The sequence below is a fragment of the Diospyros lotus genome, chromosome 1 (assembly GCF_014633365.1).
Source record: "Diospyros lotus cultivar Yz01 chromosome 1, ASM1463336v1, whole genome shotgun sequence".
Lineage (NCBI taxonomy): Eukaryota > Viridiplantae > Streptophyta > Magnoliopsida > Ericales > Ebenaceae > Diospyros > Diospyros lotus.
Window position 1 is genome coordinate 47405977 of NC_068338.1, and position 25768 is coordinate 47431744.

Consider the following 25768-nt stretch of genomic DNA (forward strand, 5'->3'; position numbering starts at 1 on the left):
TGATAAATTGAGATACGCACCACTAAGTCGTGAATTTGATTTAATTCACATAAGTGATAAGGCTTAAGAATTTCAAGTGTCTTTTAGGACATGAATTAAATGATTGAGTCATGATAAGTTGGGATTCACACCACTAAATCGTAAGTTTGATTATTTATCCTACACAGTGAAATAAAGGCACCATTTGTTATAGCTTAATTAGAGAAATTATAGTTTATACCTTCTCAAATTATAGTTTTTAAAACTTAGAATAAATTGTGAACCTGTTTGCTGTAATTTCTCAGAAGTTATAGTTAAGCAGTTGTAGTTTTTGATACCATAAGTTGTAAAATAACTTATTTTTGTATAACTGTCCATAATACCCTTAGTAGTTATAGAATGATAATTTAAAAATTAATTATTATATATATATAAGTTTCAAGTGTTATAAAAAAATTAATTAGTGTATAAAGAGAGAGGGAGATGGCGAGAAAGAGGAAGAGATCTGAAAATGGGGATGGCAGTAGAGAAGATAGACGCTTAATTGGGTGGACATGAGGGTAATTATTTGTTAAAAATAAAGGTAAAATTATCACAAAAATATCATTAAAATGTGACCGTTTAATTAGAAGTTATAGAAGTTGAGGTACCTTAACTTTGAAAAAATTAGCTTTTACCCATTCTAAAAACTAGTAAAAATTATAAGTTAGAATTATACAAATTAAAATAAACACTATATTCTCAATTTTTAAAGTTAGAAACTAAAAATTACAACTTTTAAATTACAAATAGGCCCAAAATTTTTACGTACGATTATCTTCTCCGTCAAAATTGATAAGATAAAATAACAAACGACCTAGGAATGATAATAATCTAAAGAATTCCGAGTCTCAGTTACTCCTGCTTATCTAGCGGCAGAAGGCAGCGGAGAGAACAGAGAGCGCCACAACCCAAAGGCCAAACCAACAACCATATAGCCGCAACCTCTAATCCCGGGACCGCCGACGCCATGATGGGGAAGAAGAAGCAACAGGTGATTTCCCGCTTCTTCGCCCCGAAGCCGAAAAACCCTTCGACCTCAACTTCTTCGCTCTCACAATCACAATCTTCAGCCCCAAATCCGCCGACCCCTCCCCCGAAAATCTCTGCCACCGCCACCTTCTCGCCATCCAAACGCCGCCGGACCTCGCAACTCTCCTCCGCCAACCCTAAACCCTCCAAAAACCCTAAACTCTCTCCCCACACCCAAAATCCTATCCCTCCTCTCCCCAACCCCTCTCTCCACCAAAGGTTCCTCCAGAAACTTCTGGAACCGCCCGAGGAACTTCTAGAACATTCGCCAACACCTCCAATTTCCAATCCCAAGTACACTCCCCTTGAACAGCAAGTCGTGGAGCTCAAAGCTAAGTATCCAGACGTGCTTTTGATGGTTGAGGTTGGTTACAAGTACCGGTTCTTCGGCAAGGACGCCGAGAATGCGGCTAGGGTTTTGGGAATTTATGCTCATGTGGATCATAATTTCTTGACGGCCAGCGTGCCGACTTTCAGGCTGAATGTTCATGTGAGGAGGCTTGTGAGTGCGGGGTATAAGGTGGGCGTGGTGAAACAGACCGAAACCGCGGCGATAAAGGCTCATGGATCGAACAGGCTGGGGCCGTTTTGCCGCGGTTTATCGGCGTTGTACACGAAGGCCACTTTGGAGGCCGCAGAGGACCTTGGAGGTAGGGAAGAGGGGTGTGGATCGTGTAGCAATTATTTGGTTTGTGTAGTTGAGAAGAGTTTGGTTTCTGGAAATGCAGAGAGTGGGTTTGATGTGAGAATCGCAGTTGTTGCAGTTGAGATATCGACTGGGGATGTTGCTTATGGGGAATTCAATGATAATTTTATGAGGGCTGGGCTCGAGGCTGTCATTTTAAGCTTGTCGCCTGCTGAGTTGCTCCTTGGGGAGCCTCTCTCCAGACAAACAGAGAAGGTAGCCTTTTTCTTGCAATGAAGTTCCTTGTATCAAAACTAGTTGAAGAACTATATTTTTATATTTTCATGTAGTTGCTCTGAATCCCCGTTGCATTCTCTTTTATATAGTGAATTATGTGATGCATTTTTTTTATGAGTCCCTTTCTATAAATAAAATGGGATTTCCTGACTGTAGAGTGACAGTTCAAGACCCACAATTGTAGTTGCTGAATGTCAATGATTGCATGCATATCTCATCTGTCAAGCCTCGAGGAAGAGGCTTGAGTTCGACTATTTAAGAAGAGAAAGAGAGAAGGATCGGAGAGAGAATTTAGGAGGGAAAGTGAGAGAATAAATTAGAGAGAGAAAATTAGATTGAAAGAATTCAATTCTCATTCCACAACCTGAGAAAATTAGGCTGTTCCTCATGGTTTACATGCAACCTGAGGGTATTATGGTAAGAGCTACTAACAGAATTGGTTAGCTCCCTCCAATTCTACAATTGAAAGTTTAAAATGCAAATGAAAATTACAAAACAGCCCATGGGGTCGTGACATTCTCCCCCCTTCAATTACATTCTTGTCCCCAAGAATCCTTCACGATAGGTTGGCCACTCGTGGGAACCTTGTCAGCAACTCGGGTAGGTACTCCCATGTAGTATGGTCTGGTTGTAGTTGCAACCATTAGACTAGAACTTGTGTTAGGGGTGCTGCTCCTTGATAGACCACCCTCTTGTCTAGGATGGCCCACGGCTCTAGGGTCTCTTCAAGCTCATCTTTTGCTGTCAGTAGTTGTTGGCTGATGGTGGCCCCTGGTTCAATGGATTTCTTGAGAAGTGACACGTGAAACATCGGGTGCATGTTGATTTCTTCAGGTAACCTTAGCTTGTAGGCTACTTTTCCTACTCTAGCTTCAATGACACAGAGACAGGGCCCAAAGTACTTGGGACTAAGCTTTGATGCAGGTGTGGAAGTGAATGGTTGTTGCAAAGACCTCCTAACCTTAAGGAACACCTTGTCCCCAATCTCAAAAGTCCTTTCACTTCTTCTCTTATCCACTGCTTGTTTCATCCTATTTTGAGCACTAGCTAATTCATTCTTTAAAACAGAGAGTATATCCTTCATTTGTTGTAAATACTGCTCCCCTGCTGCTAGGCTAGAAGAAGTGCTAGCTATAGCCCGCAATAGAGGGGGTTTGTACCCAAACACAACCTTGAAAAGACTTCTCTTGATGGCACTATGAAAACAAGAGTTGTACCACCACTGGGCTAGCAGCAACCATCGGTTCCAACTCTTGGGCCTTGTAAAACACATGCACCTTAGGTATGCTTTGAGGCATTGGTTGACTCTCTCCGTTTAGCCGTCGGTTTGAGGGTGGTAAGCAGTGGAAAGCTGCAACCCAACTCCTAGCTTCTTGAACAATTTTTGCCAGAAATTGCTAGTGAATATTTTATCCCTGTTAGATACTATTGTTTTAGGACCCCATGTAGCTTTACCATTGAATCCAAGAAAATTTTAGCCACCTCTTGGGCTGAGAAGGGGTGTGTGAGATTGATAAAGTGCCCAAATTTGGTTAGTCTGTCTACCACCACTAGAATCACGTCTTTGCCTTCGGATTTTGGTAATCCCTCCACAAAATCTATAGAGATACCTTCCCATGCCTGTTTTGGAACCTCTAAAGGCTACAACATGCCTGGGTATGACACTTGCTCGTGCTTACTTCTTTGGCATGTCTCGCATGCCAACACAAATTCTACCATGTCTTGCTTTTGTTTTGGCCAAAAGAACAATTATCTGACCTTGTGGTAGGTAGCCCTGATCCCGAAATGACCCCCTAAGGGTGAGCAATGTAGTGACTTCAATATCTTTTCTTTCAACCCCTTATTGTCTCCCACCACTAGTCTGCCCTGAAATCTGATGAGGCCGTTGGACAATGAGTAACCTTTCTCATTTGTAGTTTGTACTGCCAATTTGGTTATGCGTGCTTTCACCCCCTTAGTATTCTCGTAACTTTGTGTCATGAAAAGGACCCGGAATTGATAACTCAAGTAGCTATTTGTATTAGTTTGTTTTTTGCTTACTAATGTAATAACTCCACTAGAGATATTAGTTAGCCAGGCTGGCAGATTCCCTGCATGGAGGGGGGTAGAATAGGACAAAGGGGCAGTTATAACAGCATAGAGAAGGGATCTGCTGTGGCAGCCTCCCAACGAATCGGTTGTATAAATATTCCCAAGCTTGCTGGGAAGGTTATCATTGAATTGAATATCCAAACCGATTCTTCCTCCTATTGCTCTAATTTCTTTCTTCATTCTCTCACTCTCTTCACTCTCATTCTCTCCCTCCCTTGCTCTGTTCTGTTCTGTTCAATAGAAATCATCTCTTAACCCAAACCGGGCTAGGAGAGTTTTGAATTCACGGACGAGCTGTGACACCTTGCACCACTTCTTTCATCCATTCTGGCACCACTGCTGTGATAGTGTGGCATTAGCCTTCCTTGTCACTATCCTCCCTTCTAGATAGGACATCCGCCACTATATTTTCCTTCCCATTGCGGTAGAGTATGGTATAATCTAACCCCATGAGCTTGGATACCCTTTTCTTCTGGAGCTGGGATTGTAATCTTTGCTGGGACAGAAGTCTAAGGCTCTCATGATTTGTTTTAATCACAAAAGAGTTACCCTCTAAATAATGCCTCCATTTGTCTATGGCTTTCAGTATTGCTAGCAGCTCCTTCTCATACACACTCCACCCCAAATGTTTAGGTCCCAGAGCTTGACTAATATAGGCAATAGGCCTTCCCTCTTGCATTAGTATAATTCCTATTCGCTTGTCACAAGCATCTGCCTCTACTGTGAACTGTTTGGAAAAATCAGGTAGAGGCAATACTGGTGCTTGGGTCAATTGTTTTTTTGAGAGTCAGGAAGGTTGCTTCTGCTTGTGGATTCCAATGGAACCCTTTTTTCTTCAATAGATTTGTCAGAGGCCCGCTAATTACACCATAGTGCCTTATAAATTTCTGGTAATAGCCTGTTAACCCCAAGAATCCTCTCAATTCTCTGACTGATCTAGGCCTTGGCCACTCCACCATTGTTGTAACCTTGTTGGGGTTTGTTTTAACCCCTTCCTCCGATATGATGTGCCCCAAATACCTCACCTCATTCTTGGCAAAAACACACTTAGATAGCTTGACATACAATTGGTTTGATCTAAGGACTTAAAATGCAGTTTGAAGGTGGGTTAGGTGTTGTTCAAGGTTTGGGCTATAGATGAGTATGTTGTAAAAAAATACTAGGATAAACTTTCAAAGATAGGGAGCAAAATTCTGGTTCATGAATACTTGAAAAGTAGCAAGAGCATTAGTAAGACCGCAAGGCATGACTACAAATTCATATAGGCCTTGGTGGGTTCGAAAGGCTGTTTTGGAGATATCGGTGGGTTTCATCCGGATTTGATGGTATCCGGATCGAAGGTTCAGCTTAAAGAAAATTTTGGTTCATGCTAACTCATCCAACAGGTCATCTATAAGGGGAATAGGGAATTTGTTCTTGATGGTGTGAGAATTGAGTTGACGATAGTTAACACAAAATCTCTGCGAGCCATCCTTCTTTTTAACCAATAACACGGGTGATGCAAAAGAGCTTTTGCTCGGTTGTATAAAGGAAGTGGCTAACATGTTGGAAATTTGTTTTTCAATCTCAGCCTTTTGGGTAGGTGAATAACGGTAGGGTTGAATGTTTACAGGGATGGCATGGTCCAAAGGTCTTTTGGGTGGTAGAGAATTAGGCTCATTGAACAAGTCCTTATATCTTTCCAAAAGTAAGTTCAAGCTATCTATGGTAGTTACCTGGGAATAGGTTGTGTAGCATCCTCCCTTCTAGTTACCTGGGAATAGGCTGTGTAGCATCCTCCCTTCTCATGCTATTCAACTTGGATTGAGTAGAGTTGTGTGATTTGCCCCCATTTTTTCTGAAACAACTTCTGCAATTTACTTCCCTTAATCATCTTGCACTCCTCCTGTTCCAGGCTACCAGTCAGTTTTAATTTCCTCCCCTCTATTTCTACTGTTACCTCTAACTTGTTGAAGTCAAAGGTAAGTGGGCTGACTGTTCTCATCCAATCTACTCCTAGGACAATATCGCATCCTCCTAAGTCTAGTATTCTCAAATCAGCCTTGAACTCATAGCCATGCATCACCCTTTTGAAGTCAACGCACTTATAATGGCTGTACATCTTATGCCCGTTGGCTACGATCATTAATAGTGGGGTGGTGTGGGTCATTTTGCATTTTAGTTCGTGGGTCGTAGCTTCGTTCAAGAAGCTGTGAGTACCGCCACTATCAATCAACACCATTAGCCTCTTACTCCCTACTTGTCCCACCACCTTGATAATCTTTCCCGTAGGGCCACCCTTAAGAGCATGAAAGGAAATTTCTCCCCCTTCTTGTCTTTGATCTTTTGCATAGTCATCCTCTGCCTCTTTATCTTTTTCTTCCTATTTTTCTTACCCTTGGTTTTCCTCTTCCTTCCCTTTCGCTCCTTCCATGTTAAGTAGGTGCCTCCTACACTAATGGTTAGGTTCGTATTTATCACCACATTTGAAACATAATCCCAATATTCTCCTCTGTTCCATTGTTGAGGCTCTGTTAATCGTGGTATTAGGACCCTCTTTTGCTCTTCTCGTGGACACTGCAGGCATCAATGCCTTAGTGTTGCCCCTTGTTAGGTATCCAGCCACCGGCATTGCCCTCGGTGCTGATCTATTCCTCTTATATATGGCCTCTAGAGTCAATTCTTGCAACCTTACCTTATCCGCTGCTTCCCTTATAGTGGCCGGTAAGAACATTTTTACCATGGACCTTAGCTCGTCTTTCAGGCCGCTAATGAAACTAAAGACAAAATATTGGTTTCTGATAGTAGGTTGAGCACTCCATATCAATGCTTCTAGCTCTTCGAATTTTTCCTGATACTCCGTGACCGTCCCTTCTTGCTTGAGTTTGTTGAATTCCTCAATGACATCGGTCATGTTCCTTTCTCCAAACCTCACACACAACTCTTCTGCAAAGTTAATCCATCTCACCCCCACACCCCTAGATCTGGACCATCCTTGGTATCAGTTATCGGCCACATCGTTAAGATATGTTGTAGCTATGGTGATCCTTTGACTCTTGGGTATGTGATAGAACTAAAAATACCTCTCACATCTTCGAATCCACTAGCGCGGTTTGGATTCTTCAAAAAGAGGTATCTCTAGCCTTGGTAGGTGACCTTGGATAGATCTAGAGGAATTTAGCTCTCTTACTTGATCATGCGTCTCCTCGAAATGTGATTCTCCCGCCTTCGAAACTCCCGATGGTCTTGGCATTATGCCTGGTCCCAATGATCCCATCTCCAGCTCTGCTCGAGGAGGAAACTTCGGTGGCAACTGGAATTGAGGCAATGTTGACAACATGTTAATCACATTGTTGATTCGCTAATCCATAGACTCCCTCTGCCTTGCCAATTCCCTTAAAACTCTATCATTGGATGCTACGATATCCTCTCGTAGCTCTTCCCGAATTGTTCGCATTTCTTCTCTACTTTGCGTAACCACCTCTTGCGTTTGAGTGAGCTTGACTTCCATCGCCTCCATTCGATTCTCCAATTGCTTCATTCTAGTACCTTCTGCCATATCTCACGACGCCTCTTGAATCGTAAGTTCGCCAATTCTGTTCCACCTTCACCGGATCACAACTGAGGATGATCGGCTCTAATACCAATTGTCAAGCCTCGAGGAAGAGGCTTGAGTTCGACTATTTAAGAAGAGAAAGAGAGAAGGATCGGAGAGAGAATTTAGGAGGGAAAGTGAGAGAAGAAATTAGAGGGAAAGAATTCAATTCTCATTCCACAATGAATTCCCATCCTCCTGTTTAACAGCCTTATATGGGTTGTTCCTCATGGTTTACATGCAACCCGAGGGTATTACCAACTAATAGAATCGGTTAGCTCCCTCTAATTCTACAATTGAAAATTTAAAATGCAAATGAAAATTACAAAACAGCCCATGGGGTCATGACATGATCGTGCTCTACTACAGCGTAACTTGGTTGTATAATTAGGAAATTTTTTTTTTTTTGTAAAACAATATATTGAGGAAATTTGCTGCAGCATAGATTTTTACCTCTTTTTTCTTTTAAACCTATGACTCTGGAAGGAAGTACTTTTGATAAGTTCAAATCTCCTGATGGAATATCATGCATTGGGAGTTAATCCAAATGGTCCTTATCTAGTTTGGAAACATGAATATGAGTGACAAGTCTCTGTCATGTTTGTTCATATACTAATTGTCAAAAGTTTACTGAGGTGTATGTTGTCAGTTCTGCTCTCAAATATCTATTCAAAATCCACTTCTGTTGTTTTACCAAATGTTGTAGTTATTTTCTCAAGATAAGTTGATAAGGCCTTCCAACTAAACATGAAAAAGAGATTTCATGTTTGCACTCTACCATGTGTTTACTGAATGATAGGCCCCATCCTGATAGTAGGATTAAGGTTTGTGAAAACAAAGCAAATTCCCTTCCTTTAGTTATCTAATTTTGTTGCTGTAAAGTTCTTTACAGTTGCTATTGGCATATGCTGGACCTGCCTCAAATGTTTGTGTGGAGCGCGTCTCACGAGAATGCTTCAATGAGGGCGGGGCACTGGCTGAAGTGATGTCTTTGTACAACAAAATGAATGAAAATGTCTTGGCGTACTCAGATGAAGAACCAGAGGTCACAGAAATGGGAAATAACTGCCGTGTGGTTAAGGTATGCAATCAATTATTCCTTTTCTCTACGCATAAAAATGCCCGTGCATTAAAATTAAGCGACAGTAGCCTATTTTGTCAACATAATAGCTAACTAATTTTTAACAAATTTTTAGATTCATGGTGGTCCTTGAAGCTGTATTTTCTCCTTGCTTTCATCAAGTTCCAGTGGGCCTCTTTATGTATATACGGAGAGAGGGGGGAGGGTGTATAATGATGAATATGCATGGAGTACCCTAGAGATATATGCTTATGAAAGCCACATAGCATACCTTCACTTAACCCCCCCCCCCAAAAAAAAAAAAAAAAAAAAAGATTAGCTCCTCAAAGTTTTGTGAATTTGCCCGTAGAAGTTTCACCTTTGAGATTTCAAACTACAAGAAATTTAATACCAAAAAAAAAAAAAAAAAAGTGTCTCAGAAATATTATGTAATCCATGTGTGCAATTTATAATAGTGAATAAATGAGTGTACAGATCACTTTGAAGTAATTTAGCACCCTAAGGTTTTGTGAATTTATCCTTTCAGAAGTGTCACCTCTGATATTTCAACCATGAAATAGAAGAAATCTAATACCGGAACACAGGTATTCCCTTGTGTGATTCACATGCGGATTTTCATAGGTGAAGAAAGGGATTTGCAAAGAAAATCTGTTGGTTATGCGGTCAAGGAGTGAAATATTAACCGCTTGTGAATCTTTACAAGACATGATATGATGTAAAATTGACTATGGCTTGTGGCTATTTCGAGTTAGCTCTTGAATTTGTTCCAGGGCCAATCCGAATTTAAATCAATGAACTTCTTCTGCCTTTTGGTTGGATTGTTTTGCTCAACTTATTTGACATTCTATAGTGCTGCCTAGGCAATACCATGTTCATGACGTTGCTGAGTGCAAGTTAAAAAATTGTCTAATTGAAGCTTGAGCTCTGCTTACATTTTTCTGGAATGAGCTTGAATAAGGCAATTGTTGAACCAAGCTGGGTTGTTCATCAACAGCTGAGTTCTTTGGATGCATATTTGCCTTTTAAGATGGTTATCTTTTTGTTAGTTGAGCCTGCTGTTTGGTATATGCATGCTGGTAGTTCAATCATACTTGTCATTTTCAATCTCTTCTTTTGTGTTTTTAACTTGAGAGTTTTGGTTTTAAAGGGAATTATGGCCATGCCAGATTTTGCTGTCCAGGCATTGGCATTGCTATTCCGTCATCTAAAACAATTTGGATTTGAAAGAATTGTGTGCTTAGGATCATCATTTCGGCCATTATCAGGGAAGACGGAAATGACTTTGTCAGCCAATGCAATTCAACAGCTAGAGGTAATTTTTCATTTCTAATATATGTATTGTGCTTAGATGAACAGTTAGAATTCTATCACTTTTGAAAAATTGTACTTGTCAATTATGTAACACACATCACCAATTCACGAGCCAACGAAAATGGCTTCTCTGCTGTTCATTTATAGTTTACCAGCCTTGTGTATGTCTCATTCTTTGTCAGGCCTTGGAACACAGGATATTATGATAGTCAAGGGAAGGGATATTCCAAACCTCTTGTTAATTATGTGGAATGATGTTTATTGTATTTCTGAAGAATAATTTTGCAGTCACATATCCACTAATTTTCAGAATCATTTCAAACTTTGAAATTGTTTATTTATCTGGTTTCAACTCTTACACCATTGCTTCTTTTTCGCACTAAATTATCTCTTTAATGGTTGAAATGCTTTAGGTTTTGAAGAATAACTCTGATGGGTCCGAGTCTGGTTCCCTGCTGCAATGCATGAATCATACTCTTACTATATTTGGTTCAAGGCTTCTTAGGCACTGGGTATGGGGGAGCACTTGGTTCTTCATTCTTCATGCTGATGGTTGTGTAAATATTTTCTGATATTTGAGTTAGAGATTTTTTTCTTCATGCCACAGGTGACTCATCCTTTATGTGATCGAAACATGATCTGTGCCCGTCTTGATGCTGTTTCTGAGGTTGCCGAGTCCATGGGATCTTCAAAAGCTCCATATTATTCAAACAGCATTGATGTGGACGGTGCCAATGTAACATTTGTGCAACCTGATCTTGGTCATGTGCTTTCTTCAGTTTTGATTACTCTAGGAAGGGCACCTGATATTCAGCGTGGAATTACCAGAATCTTCCACAAAACAGCTACTACATCTGAGGTAGAGTGGCTTTTCCTCAGGCTTGCACTTGAGCATCTTTCTTCTTTTGCTGACAATTTGAGATTTCCCCTCAGAAATCCATGTTTGCATGTCTGAAGTGTGCTCGCATGTACTAATATCATGATTATATTTTTTGTTAGGTATTGTTTTTAACATTCACATCACTTGAGTGTATGCTCCCACTTCCATGGGTATGCTTTTTTTTTTTGTGTGCTTGAATGTATATTGGCAAAAAAATTATAAGTTGAGACATGGAATCTTATAAAGCCTATGTTTGAGCTCTTAATATATTTCTTCTTCTTCTTTTTTTTCGCTAATTAGCCCTTAATCCTACATGCTTCTCAGTGATGATAAAACTGTTGATTAATGTATGCTCTTAGTCTAGTAAGTTTGGATTCAGCTCCACATTTAGGATTCCAGTTTAGTATGCTTGGGATTCAGCATTGCATTTAGGGTTTCACCATTACAGCTTTGTGGAAGTGTTATTTTTTTTCTCTCCCCCCCCCCCCCCCTTCCTTCAACAACCAAATTTTTTCTTTGAATTCTTTTGTTGTGATCACATGAATTCATGCAGACAATTTCTTAGGAGAACATCTATTTATTGATTGTGATCAATTTTGAATTGCCCTTTTTTATAACTTTGTTATGATCTTGATGACTTGATAATACAGTTTGTGGCAGTCATTGATGCTCTCTTAATTGCTGGAAAGCATCTTAAGCAACTTCACATTGAGGAAGGGGAAGGCGAGGATGCACTGAAAAAAACTGTGCAGTCTGTCTTGTTGAAAAAGTTGATTTTGACTGTTTGCTCATCCAGCGTAATTGGCAATGCAGCAAAACTTTTGTCCACGCTAAATAAAGAAGCTGCTAATCAGGGGGATCTTCTAAACTTGTTCAACATTTCCAGTGGAGAATTTCCAGAGGTTTCATTGAGAAGCTTGATGATTTGAATTTACCTTTAATTTCTGATCCATGCTTCCATCAATCCTATTTCTTGATCATTGTTATTAATTCTTGTGCAGATTGCCACAGCCCAGATAGCAGTTCAAATGGCAAAGGAGAAGCTGGATTCAATGATTGGCTTGTATCGCAAGCAGCTTGAAATGCCGAAATTGGAGTTCATGAGTATCTCTGGGACAACTCATTTGATAGAGGTAGTTCAGTTTGGAGTCAATATATCTTCATCTTTCTGGATGATAGTTCCAAATTTCCAATCAGTTTGAGATTCCACTTCTGCCAAGCTTACAAAATCCTTAGATTGTACTTTTTAATATGTTGGGATTAGCCAACCCAACCTAGTGGCTTGTAATTGTTGTTGTCATCATCATTGTTATATGGTGGGATGTTGGGAAAATCGGGCTATTTTCCCCAAATTCAATTTCATTGTAAATAGTACTATATATGTGAACAATACCCGTATAGGTGAATAGTGCGCGAACAATTCTACCAAAAATTGCACCAAGAAAAATCCCAAGAAAAACTGGAGAGGTTACAAGCGTTCCCACTTAAAACCTAGACTCTTAAGATAGATTTTTCCTAAACATGCACTTAATAGCACAGTATATCACTAACACCACTACAAATATACTCGACAAAAACTGTTGAATATAGCAACAAATAGAACATCAGAATTTAACGAGGTTCGACTAATTTAGCTTACGTTCTCGGACACCACCAAAAATACTTCATTAATTTCCAAAGAGAGAAATACAAATGAGAGAGGAGAATACAATTTTGGGATGATTTACATAAGAGGGGGAGGGCTCCTTTTATGGTAAAAGGAAACCCTCCCAAACCCACAGCCAACAATGTGGGGTTTGGGAGAGCCACAAAGTCAACAAATCTCCACTTTGGCGAATTTCCCAAATCCCAGCCAAATTCCTCAAGCTAATTATTATTAGTAGTGTTTTCAAATGCACTTTGTAGCGCTAACTTCAAATACTAAGGATATTAATCAAGTCCAAATAATGTTGGAACTTGACTGCTGTCACTACCTTAGTCATCATATCAGTAGGATTTTTAGTGGCTCAGATATTCTGAATTTGTATCTCATTGTCTTCTAGAATTTCTCGTACAAAGTGATATCTTACATCAATATACTTCGTCCTTGCATGATAAACTTGGTTCTTTGCTAAGTGAGTAACACTCTGACTGTCATAATGTACCTTGATGTACTTTTGACCAACTCCCAATTCATCAAGTAATCCATAAAGTCAAATTGCTTATTTCACAGCCTCTGTAACTGTCATATACTCTGCTTCTATTATAGACAGAGCAACTATAGACTGTAAGGTAGACTTTCAACTGACTGGTGCCTTTGCTAAAGCGAATACATAACCAGTCGTAGATTGACGTTTATCCAAATCACCAACATAGTCAGAATCACAATAACCAACTATGTATTTACCACTTTCTCATCCTGCTCAAAAACTAAACCAACTTCTACGGTGTTCAGAATATACCACAAAATCCATTTCAGAGCTTGCCAATGTTCCTTTCTAGGATTATGCATAGGGTTGTGCATTAGTTCGGTTAGACTGAACTAACCAAACCGAACTGGCCGGTTCAATTCAATTAATTTTAATGAAAATTTCAGTTAATTTTCATCAGTTCGGTTATCATGTTCGGTTTAATCGAACTAACATAACTGATGCTTGGTTTGATCCTTCCTTTTGCCTCAAGTGCTTGCAACTATACCAGCGAGTATACAGAGAGAGAGAGAGAGCACGAAAAAAATCAGTCGTGGCTGGGGAACAATACAACGAAACCACAAGAATAAGATCATCCAAGGGTCCCTTCAATTTGCTTCTCCAAGAAGCCTGCAGCCCTACTCCCCTCAACCTCAATTGTCCTTTCAATTTGGCTTCTTCGAGAAGCTTGCAACAATCGCCCCTTCAATTTCAGCCCTGCTCCTCCCCTTAATTGTCCCTTTAATTTGATTGTCCTTTTTCAATTTTGCTTCTCCAAGAAGCAATTTCAAACAATTGCATTAATAATTTCAAACTCAAAAACACGTTTATGGAAATTCCAATTGCTTCTGCGGCAACTGGAGATGAAGACGAAGGGCCGAGTAAAGGGCTGAAGCCGAATGGCTGGCCCTTTGTCTTTGTCTCCAATTCGCTCGGCCCTTCGTCTCCTTCCGACCCCGACACCAACACCAACCCAACATCTCTCTCTCCCCCTCTAATTTGCACACCACCGTGCTCGCCCATCGACGCTGATGGCTCCTTCGGTAAGTTTTCCGGCAACTTCTATTTTACATTAGAATCTAGATCTACTAAAATTCAACTAGTATATGCTTTTGATTTTTGGGTATGTGGGTCACTGAACCAAAGGGAATCTGTTGGTCAATTCCAATCGTTGAATCCGCCGTGGATGATAGCCGACGACGTTTTTCCATAAACATGTTTTTGAGTTTTTTGACCATAAAATTAATTTTTAGATCTACAAAAAATCAACTGTTAGATCAAATCCTTTTTTGGATATATGAATTAACGCAATTGGGGGAATTCGATGATCAATTCCAATCATTGGAATCACCGACTGGCTAGGTGGCCAGAGGCAATAGTAAGGCTGAACTAATGTTTAGTCTCTTTGATTATTTTGTGCTTTAGTTCAATTTTCGGTTCGGTTCGGTTTAGCTATCACGGTTTTGGTTAGTTGGGGTTAGTCAGTCGGTTCGATTCGGTTATTACATGCGATTCGGTTTGGTTTGGTTAGTAATTTTCGATTGCTTCAGTTCAATTATAACCGATCGCACACCCTTAATCATGCATATACATGCTCACAACTCCAACTGCCTGTGAAATTTTGGGCCTTGTACATACCATAGTATACATCAAGTTACCAACAACATTTGCATATGAAATTTTTGACATGTACTCTCGTTTCGCAACTCTCTTCAAAGATAAAAATGCACTAAGCTTGAAATGAGGAGCTAATGGAGTAGTCACAGGTTTTGATTTTTCATTCGTGCCAAAACGTTATAGTACTTTCTCTAGATATGTTTTTTGATTCAAACAAAGCCTTCCTCTTTTCCTGTCTTTAATTATCTCCATGTCAAGAATCTCCATGTCAAGAATCTCTTTGACTTCACCCAAATCTTTTATTTCGAACTCCTTATTTAGCTGAGCCTTCAATTTTTCAATTTCTTCACTATTCTTTGAAGCTATTAGCATATTATCAACATACAAAAGAAGATATATAAAAGATCCATCTTGTAGGTTGCACAAATACACACAATGATCATATTTGCTTCTTGTGTACCTTTGCCCCAACATAAACTACTTAAATCACTTATATCACTACCTCGAAGATTGCTTCAATTCGTATAATGATTTGTTTAGTTTGCAAACCCAATTTTCTTTACTAACAACCCTTAATTTTTTTGGCTGAATCATATAGATTTCTTCTTCCAAATCACCGTGTAGAAACGCAGTTTTCACGTCCATATGAACTAATTCCAAATCCAATTGTGCTACCAAGGCCTACAAAATTCTAATGGAGAAATGTTTCACAACTAGAGAAAAAACTTCATTGTAATCAATGCCCTCCGTTTGAGCGTAACCTTTAGCCACCAACTTTGCCTTGTATTGGACACCATTCTTGTCAGAAAATCCTTACTTCTTTGCATATACCCATTTGCATCCAATTGCCTTCTTTCCCTTTGGTAAGCTGGTTAGCCTCCATGTCTCATTCTTATGAAGGGACTGCATTTCTTCATTCGTGGTTTTTCTCCACTTTTCATTTTTTGAACTTTGGACAACTTTATTATAAGTGATAGGAATGTCATTATTTACAATTGGAGATACATAGGCCACCATATCAACAAAACTAGCAAGTTTTCGAATCTTTTGTCGTGGCCTTTCTATTGCAATTGATTCTTATTGTTGTGGAGGTTCTTGGGTCGAAACCTCTTCTTCATCCGACGACTCCTCTGCCACATGAGTGTCTCCATTTGATTCATCATTTATTGATGGGTCAATGATTCTTCTACTAAACTCCACTAGTTTTAGAGTATTCTCCACCTGTTGTGGAGCATCATCAATTTGCTACACAACTTCATTTGTTACCTCATTCAACACGGTAGATTCATCAAAGGTAACATCCCTACTAAAGATTATCTTCTTTGATTCTAGACCCTAGAGCTAGTATTCCTTTATTCCTTAAGTGATCCCCATGAACAATGCTTTCTTTGCTTTTGGATCCAACTTGGATTTCTTAACATGGTAGCATGCAGTGGAACTAAACACATGTAATGAAGTCTAATCATTAGCGGGTTCTCCAGATCACACCTCAAAAGGTGTTTTTCCACAAATAGTAGTCAATGGCAATTGATTAATGAGGTGACTCGCATATGCCACAGTCTCAGTCCAAAATTGTCTGCCCAACCCAACATTAGATAACATACACCGAACTTTCTCTAGCAACGTTTGATTCATGCGCTCTGCCACCTCATTCTGTTTCGATGTATCTCTGACTGTGAAGTGTCAGAACAATACCTTCATCTTGATAGACTTTGTCAAATTGATCATTTTTATACTCACCATCATTATCTGTTCTGAGTGTTTTGATCCTTCTGCCAGTCTGAGTTTTCACCATGTTTTTCCATTTAAGGAAACATCCCAACACTTTATCCTTTTTCTTCAAAGCATACACCCATACTCTTCTGGAATAATCATCAACAAATGTAACATAATAGTGTTTACCTCCCATAGATGTTGTCTTGGAAGGTCCCCACACATTTGAGTGAACATAATCCAAATACCCTTGCTATCTTGGATTGCAATGCCAAATTTCACTCTCGTTTGCTTCCCCTTGACAATGTGCTCACACAAGTCTAATTTGCAGGTCTTGACACCTTCCAACAATCCTTGTTTGGCTAAAATTTGTAAGGATTTTTCACCTGCATGTCCCAAACGCATATGCCATAGTTTGGTTGCTTTTGTATCCTTGTCATCATTGGAAGCTACTATTGTTGCTATCCCAATAATTGCATTGAAGTGATAGTAATCCAAGTTATTCTTCTTTTGAATACCTTTCATCAATACAAGTGCACCCGAGATCATCAATACAAGTGCACTCAAGATCACCTTCATAACTTCATTTTTTGCAGTTACTTTAAATCCCTTGGATTCTAAAGTTCCCACATAAATGAGATTCTTTGTTAGATTCGACACATATCTCACATCTATTAGTATTCTGGTTGATCCATCATGATTCCTCAAATGGATTGTGCCAATTCGATTGTTCCACAAGGTATGTCATTTGCTGTGTAAACAACTCCTACATGAAGTTCTTGAAAATTAAAGAACCAATCCCGATTGGGACACATATGGTGGCTACAACTCGAATCCAAAAGCCAAGCACCAAAATAGCTTGTCGAAGATGTAAGAACCAGTGAAAGGTCTACATTTGAGATAACTTTCCCTTTCTCAAGTTTGCTTTTAGTTTTTAATTTTAGGTAGTCCTTCTTCCAGTGGCCTTTCTCCCGACAAAAAGAACACTCATCTTTGTTCGATCTGAATCTCGAACTAGATCTCCCTCTTCTTTCTTTCTTTTGGCTTTGTGAATGACCTCTTATAATCAATGTTTCTGCTGAGCCATGCGTTGCTTCTTTCTTATCTTTTTTTCTCAACTCCTAGCTATACAAAGTAACACAAACTTCACTAAAAGATACTTGAACCTTCCCATAAAGCAAAGTAGTTTGAAGAAATTCAAACTTCATATGAAGGGATCCCAACAACGTCAAAGTTAAATCTTTATCTTTGAATGTTTCATCCAAGTTCATCAAATTAGCTACCAACTAATTAAAGGTAGTGGATATGATCATTCATCGTGGTACTGGGAACATAAGTAAAGTGGAATAATCTTTTTTTCATGTAGAGTTTACCTTGACCGCTTTTTTTCAAAAACTTTTCCTCCGATTTCGTCCATAATGTACTTGCAGAAGTTTCTTTCGAAAATGCATACTTCTGCTCTTTGGACAAGCATGATCGAATTGTATCACACGCTAATCGATTGATGGTTTTTCATTCTTTTTCTTCAATATCAACTGATTTCTTTTCCTCAATGGCAATATCTAGACTTTGTTGAAAGAGAGCGTCTAAAATCCTGCATTGCCACATGTCGGAATGGTCTGAACCATCAAACACCTCTACTGCAATTATTGTATTTGCCAAATTTCTCGCCAAAGTGGACGAGGAAAAGGCTCCCGATGTGGATGTTTTTTAACTTCTTTCATCTGCCATTTTTATTATCTTTTATAGTCACTAGTTATCAAAGCATAATATCAACAATTCAAGAAAATATTTTCGGATGTGGAAGATACAATTGCAACCGCTGAGCATACTAAGAAACCTTGGCTCTGATACCAATTGTTGGAAAAATCAGGCTATTTTTTCCAAATTCAACTTCATCGTGAATAGTATCGTATAGATGAACAATACTCGTATAGGTGAATAATGCATGAACAATTGTACCAAAAATTGCATCAAGAAAAATTCCAAGAAAGACTGGAGGGGTCACAAGTGGTCCCACTTAAAACCCAAACTCCTAAGACAGATTTTTTCTAGACATGCACTTAATAGCACAATATATCACTAACACCACTACAAATATACCCAACAAAAATTGTTTTATATAGCAATAAATAGAACACTAGAATTTAATGAGGTTCGACCAATTTAGCCTATGTACTCGGACACCACCAAAAATACTTCACTAATTTTCAAAGAGAGTAATACAAATGAGAGAGGAGATATAATTTTAGGATGATTTACATAAGAGGGGGAGGGCTCCTTTTATAGTAAAAGGAAACCCTCCCAAACCTATAGCCAACGATGTGGGATTTGGGAGAGCCACAAAGTCAATAGAGGACAGTGAAAAGAGTGGATGGAACGGAATTTTTTTTTACCAAAAGAGGTAGAAATATGAACATCTTCTAAACTAACAGCTCTATGCTTCCAGCTTGTTTTCCATTCAACCTAGTTGAATTTGTTAAAGACAAATATTTTAGCTTGCTTTCAGGATTTGGAACTAAGTCCTGGTTTGGGAGTTTGTAAGCTTGAGGTTTCACTTGAGCTCCTTTAGGGAAGTGGTTATAGATTGCTTTGAAGTGGAATAAATACTAGAAGAGGGTACTGAGCCCTAAATATGGAATTCTAATAAATACTAGAGGAGGATACTGAGCCCTAAATATGGCATTTTATGGGCTGATTGGTTTTATTGGGAGCTCACTAGTTCTCATGGTAAGAGGCAGTAGAAGATCATTCGGGCAATGTGATGATTTTCAGTACCATCAATTTCTGATAGGCGTTGAGGAGAAGGTTTATGTCTGGAATTACATTTTCTTTGGTGAGACAACTTTAGAGGAAGCCTTTTAATCTGTTTTGTTCTTAGGGGTTAATACGGAGGCTTAGGTTTGAGATAATCTCAATGAAAACTGGCCATGCTTTCTGGGGTATTGACTTTAGCTGGGAGTTGAATGATAATGGGGGAGGCCGAATAGACATATATCTTGAACTTATGGTCAATTTTCAATTTTATCCAGTTTTGATCTTTACTTTAATTTGGTCATCAAACTTTCACTTTTGTTTCAATTTTATCCTCAATCCAGTAAGCGTGTGTCCCAGCTTACGTGGAAGTTGATGTGGAGTGATGACGTGTTCAATAATGGACACGTCAACAACATGGGTAAATTGGGCAAGATTTGGGTTAGAACTATGGATTAATTGGGTCAGATCTGGGCTAGGTTTGGTGTGCTTGGAATGGTTGTAATTTTTTGAAACCGGAACATTTTCGGAATCGTGATCTAGGGATGGCGACGAGAGGCAGCAAATCGGAGAAGGTGAAGAGAATCTTTCAGCAATTCGATGCCAACATAGATGGTGGGCTGAATAGGGAGGAAATGGCCGCTCTCGTCGTCACCGTAAACCCTAGGGTCAAGTTCAGAGACAAGCAAATAAACGCAATTCTCGACGAGGTTTTCCGGACCTATGGCGAGTTCATCGACAGCGAGAAGGGGCTGACATTCAATGGGTTGTTGTGGACCTACGACGACGACGCCAACGACGTGGATTGTGACTTTGACGTGTTGGGCCTCGAGCTGAAGGTGGACAATGCGTCAGAAGAAGTGTCGTCGTCCTCAATAGCGAACGAGAGGGTGGCGAAGCCGCACAAGAAGCAGTGAATAGCGGCCTGGGAGTCGCACAATGTATCGTGTTCGACGATACGTGGAAGATTTGGAGATTTTTGTTCTGAAAACTCGAAGCCATACCAAATTTCTCAATCCCTTTCAATCGCATTGAATTAATTTCCATCAAACCCAAAGCCAAAGCCCCATCAAACAACAAAACCAAAACCACTATTCATTCTTTCTTCATGTGTCGTCCGTCCTCTCCAAGCACAATCCATGTCGTCATGTCTGCTGCTGCTACCATAGCCATGGCTCAGAAGAGAGAGAAAGAAAAGGCCGAGCTCAGGGTCCTTGATACCCTTGTCTACAACGCCAATCCGGTTCCCCCTAGTGTTGTTAAAGGTGCGCCTAGGCGCAAGGCCCCTCAAGGCGCAACCATCTCGCCTTGCCATGCCCAGGCGAGGCGAGATCCAACCAAGCGCGCCTAAGCCCTTCAGGCGCACCTCCCCCAAGCACACCTCCCTCAGGCGTAGTTGAAAAATCAACATGTTTTATTTTTTAAACATTTTTCTGTTAAAACTTAAAGAGAGAAAATAATAAAATACAATATTAAAAAATCAACAAAACTCAAAAATATCATCATGCTCCAGCTCATCTGATTTCTAGAAGGCCAAAAGACTATACCTCCACACCAACTCTCTTACGCAGCAGCACTCTCCAGTCTCTTCTCACGCAAAGCAGCAAGCCAGCAACTGCAACTCTTCAAGTTCTTCTCCAGTTCTGATTGAGGTGCTTCACTATTTCTCCAGGCTAAGGTAACATATCGACAATCCCTTTTTCTTCTTACGCTGCTGGCAGCTGCTAGCCTGCTTCTTCTTCTTCTTCTTATTACGCAGATGCTTCTTAATCTTACGTTGCTGCTATCCTTCTTCTTCTTCTTCTTCTTCTTCTTACACGGCTACTTCTTACGTTGTTGTTATCCTCCTACTCCTTCTTCTTCTTCCGCTATCCTTCTTCTTCTTCTTCTTCTGCTGCTGCTGCTAAACTTCTTCTTCTTCTTATGCTGCTGCTATTGCTAGCCTGCTTCTTCTTCTTCTTCTTTCTTACGCTGCTGCTACTTCTTCTTCTTCTTCTTCTTCTCTTCCTTTTGTTCTTCTTCTTCAGTTCTTTTTTTTGTTGATGCTTGTTGCTGCTTCTTTCTTCTTGTTGTCCTGCATCAGTTCTCCATTCCAGAAAATCCCACCGCTAATTAGAATTCTTTTTCAACCCCTCCCTTCCTTGGTTGAAATTCAGCCACTTATTGATCCATGCTTCTTTTCAGAATTTTTTTACAATGTTTTTCCAAATTTATGACTCCTTGCTTATGATGATTATGGCAGATATCTTAATCCTAATGGCATCTAATTCAAATGCTCCTAGTGGCTCCTCTGGCAGTGGTAGAAAAGATCCAGCATGGAAATATAACACATTGCCAGATCCAAAGGACATAAACACTTTAAAATGTAATTTTTGTGGAAAAATAACGAAAGGAGGGGTTTACCGAGCTAAACAACACCTTGTTGGAGGGTATAGGAATGCCAAAGTTTGTCCAAAATGTCCTTCACATGTTAAAGAAGAAATTAGAAAGTATATGTCGAAAAAACTAGAAGAGAAGAACAATAGTGATGTTATACTAGATTTTGACGACATTGATACCCTCGGAGATGATGATGATGATGAAGTGGTTTTTGAAAGAGGTGTTAAAAGGCTTGTGTCTTCAAGTTCAAGTCAAGGTTTAACTATGCAACAAAAAAAGCAAAGGATGAAAGGGCTTTTTGATTTGCTTTTGCCTCCTAAACCTAAAGTGAGCACTGGGAAGCAAACAACAATGGAGACCCATGTCAATAAAGAACTAAGGGAGAATGCTTGTGTTTGGTTTTCAAGATGGATGTATGAAGCTGGCTTGTCTTTCAATGCAGTCAAGTATCCAAGTTTTAAGCCAATGATTGAGGCTATTAGTCGAGCTAGTCCAGGCATGAAACCTCCTAGTTATCATGAGGTGAGAGTTCCTTATCTTAAGAAGGAGTTGGTACGCACAAATGAAATTATGAAGAGTCATGAGGAGGATTGGCCTAAATATGGACGTTCCCTTATGTGTGATGGTTGGAAGGATAAGAGAGAGATTTTTGCTTAACTTTTTGGTAAATTGTCCAAAGGGAAGCATGTTCATTAGATCCATTGATACTTCTTCATATGCCAAGGATGCTGTTAAAATATTTCAATTACTTGACCAGTTTGTAGAGGAAGTAGGTGTAGCAAATGTGGTTCAAGTTGTCACTGATAATGCCTCGGCTAATGTTTTAGCCGGTAAGTTTGTTATTTTTTAACTTCAACTTTGAATGATGTTGATGTTGTTAATTTAATGACAGATTTTTAACTTGTCTTATAGGAGACGTCTTATTGGCTAAGCAAAAACACTTATATTGGACACCATGTGCTGCCCATTGCTTAGACCTAATGTTAGAAGATATTTTTAAACTTCCTATATTGAAGAAGACTTTTCAAAAAGCATGTGCAGTAAATGGATTCTTGTATAGCTTTACACAAGTGTTGAACATGATGAGAACATTCACCAAAAAGAGAGAGATGCTAAGACCTGGGAAAACAAGATTTGCCACGGTTTTCCTCACCTTTTCAAGACTTCATAAACAAAAAGCCAACTTGAGAAAGATGTTCACTTCAGAAGAGTGGACTAACTCTAAATTTGCAAGAGAAGCACGGGGTAAGCTCGCATCTCAAACAGTGTTACAAGATTCATTTTGGAAAAATGTTCTTTATGCTTTCAAGGTGTCAGGGCCACTTGTCAAGGTACTTAGAGTGGTAGACAATGAGGATAAGCCTGCTATGCCTTATATTTATGAGGCTATGGATAGGGCAAAAGAAGCCATTGCGAAATCTTTTGATGATGAAAGGAAATACAAGCAAATATTTGAAATCATTGATGGGAGGTGGAATATTCAATTGCATCGTCCTCTACATGCAACCGGATATTACTAGAATCCAGAATTTTTTTATTCAAATGCAAGCATTGGAGAAGATCAAGAGATTATTGATGGGTTGTATCAAACCATAGAGAGGTTGGTTTCTACTGTAGAGGTGCAAGACAAAATTTATAAAGAGCTAAGCTTGTATAAAAATGCTGAAGGGATATTTGGAAAACAAATATGCATAAGAGGAAGGAATCAATTGCCACCAGGTAATATGGTTTTTTAATTAATAATCTAAGTAAGTCTAATCATTAGTCTACAACTAGCAATTTTCAATTATTGATTATGGTATATTGTTTCCTAGTTGAATGGTGGTCTCAATTTGGTATTGCAACCCCTAATTTGCAAAAGTTTGCCATCAATATATGTAGCCTCACTTGTAGCTCTTCAGGTTGTGAAAGGAATTGGAGTGTCTTTGAGCATGTAAGAGTGTTTTATCTTATTCTTAATATTCACCACTAAAGGTGTATGATTTCTTATTTCTTTAACTTACTGATTCTAATTTAATTATGACAGCTTCATAACAAAAAGAGAAATCAATTGGAGCAACATCTCAATGATTTGGTATTTGTCAAGTATAATAGAGCTTTGAAACGTCGTTTCAGTTTGTGTAAATCAATTGATCCAATTTCTTTAGATGAAGTTGATGAAAGTAATGAGTGGTTGCTTGGGGCAATTGATAAATTTGGAGAGTCAGATGATGAGCTGGTACATGAAGATCATGATTTGACATGGGTTGATGTTGCTATGGCATCTGGTGTTGAAGAAGCTAATCACTCAACTAAATCAAAAGCGACTTCAACTTCAAATTTGACAAGGGGGAGGGGGACAAGGGCATCAACTTCAAATGCTCCAATGGATCTTGACGAGGAAGAAGAATATGGAGAGGGAGATGACGTAGAAGAAGATATTGGAGATGATAGTTCTGATGATGAAAATATGGATACATTTGATCTTGATGATAAGGATGATTTCTAGTTTATTATGTATATCTAGTTAATCCTAATTAAAATTTAGCCATTTAGGACCTATTAAAGGTTTAAGGTTGATCATTTAACTTTTTCTTTTAAGTTGACTCTTGACTTAAAGTCTTAAAACTAACATTTTTTGGTGGGTTTTGCTTAAGTTTAATGACATTTTTAGTACTATTTTGTTGTCTTTTAATTATATATGTAATTTTGTTTTTTATTTGTGGTGTTTAAATGTCGATTACTTTTTCTGATTTGTTGAAATATGGTGGGATTTAATTTGCTGAAATTTACAGATATGTCATGAAGTATGTTTGTATTGTGATTTATTTAATATATGTTGAATTCTTGAATTTTTTGATAACATAAATGTTCATATGTGATTAGGATCTATTTTATGACTTATTATTTAATTAAGAAGTATATTTTTCTTTCTTCTTAGTCAGCATGTGCCTTGCACCTGCCAGGCGCGCACCTCAGGCTCCAAGACCCTTTGCACCTTAGTGTCGCCTTGGGCCTTTAACAACACTAGTTCCCCCATCTAAGCTCTCTAGCACCGAAAACCCTCCCATCGCCTCCGACAGTTCGTCGAGATCGCTGAATCTTACGGTGGATGCTACCTCCATCTGTGCCACCTTAGGAACTGATGATCTGCCGCAAAGATCGTCGAATCCGACGGCTTTTGCTTCTGCCTCTCTGCCTCATCTTTTGCTGGAGAGATCATCTGATCTGGCTTTATCGTCCTCGGCTTCTGCTTTTGACTCTTTGCCTTATCTTCAATTTGAGAAATTTGGTATGACCCAAAAACGGTGTTGTTTTGCTGACGTGTCCATTATTGAACACGTCAGCACGCCACATCAGCAGCCACGTAAGATGGAACACACGCTTGCTGGATCGAGGATAGAATTGAAACAAAGTGAAAGTTCGATAATCAAATTGAAGCAAATGTCAAAATTGGATAAAATTGAAAATTGACTCTAAGTTTAGGATATATTAGTCTATTCGGCCTAATGGGGGAAGTGGAGTCTTTTATTGACCTTGCCAGGAACCCACACTTGAGCTTCCTAATCCAGTGTCTTAGGGAAAAATCCTATTATAAGGCCTTATTGGAGCATCAATTTGTTTCCTAGACAAAGTGTATTGATTCTGGAGGTTTTTTCTAAAGTGTTTCCCCCGCTTATCTTATCTGACTTGTTAAAATTTTCATCATTGGTAGTTATTCTGGGTGATTGGTGTTGCATTATAAAAGTGATATGGAGTCTGTTAGCCACCTTCTCTTGGATAGTTAAGTTTCTAGAGATATTTGGTTCTTCATCACCTGATTATTTGGCATGCAATTGGTTTTTCCCCTACATGAGGAAGCTCAATATTCTTGGAAGGGAGCTTGGATGTGAAGCGTTTTGGCTCGTTTGTCTCTTTCATGGATTTTTCAGGCAATGGAATAGAAGAACTTTTATTGAGAAGGAATAATTGTTAGTAGATAGAAAAGTAGAGTTTTCTTCATTTTTCATACTTGGCTCTCAGGTGATCTCTTTAATTAATTTTTGTAGTTCACTTCTTTTACCTTCTGATTCTTTGTGCTTCCTTGGTGTCCCCTTGCCTCATTAATGTGTTTATTTTTCTTAATGAACACAATATTTCTTTTTTCCTTGGGGCTGTTTATTTTTTGTGAATGAAGCATGCTTAAATATGCCTTTGCCTTCTCCGATCAGGTTTTGTTCAATAATAATTTTAAGCACATATATGCCTG

At 39.1% G+C, this 25768-nt stretch overlaps 1 protein-coding gene across 2 annotated transcripts in view; it reads left to right on the plus strand.

Annotated features, from left to right (window-relative positions):
• The first annotated feature begins 872 nt into the window (after positions 1-872).
• Positions 873-25768, plus strand: part of LOC127809223 (DNA mismatch repair protein MSH3) — a 33569-nt gene continuing 8673 nt past the window's right edge. For both annotated transcript variants that reach the window (XM_052347991.1, XM_052347995.1), the window contains exons 1-7: positions 873-1951; positions 8530-8718; positions 9866-10030; positions 10443-10541; positions 10637-10888; positions 11560-11811; positions 11911-12042. In XM_052347991.1, coding sequence (XP_052203951.1) covers positions 989-1951; positions 8530-8718; positions 9866-10030; positions 10443-10541; positions 10637-10888; positions 11560-11811; positions 11911-12042 — 2052 coding nt within the window. In that variant the 5' untranslated portion in view covers positions 873-988. The remainder of the gene's footprint in view (positions 1952-8529; positions 8719-9865; positions 10031-10442; positions 10542-10636; positions 10889-11559; positions 11812-11910; positions 12043-25768) is intronic.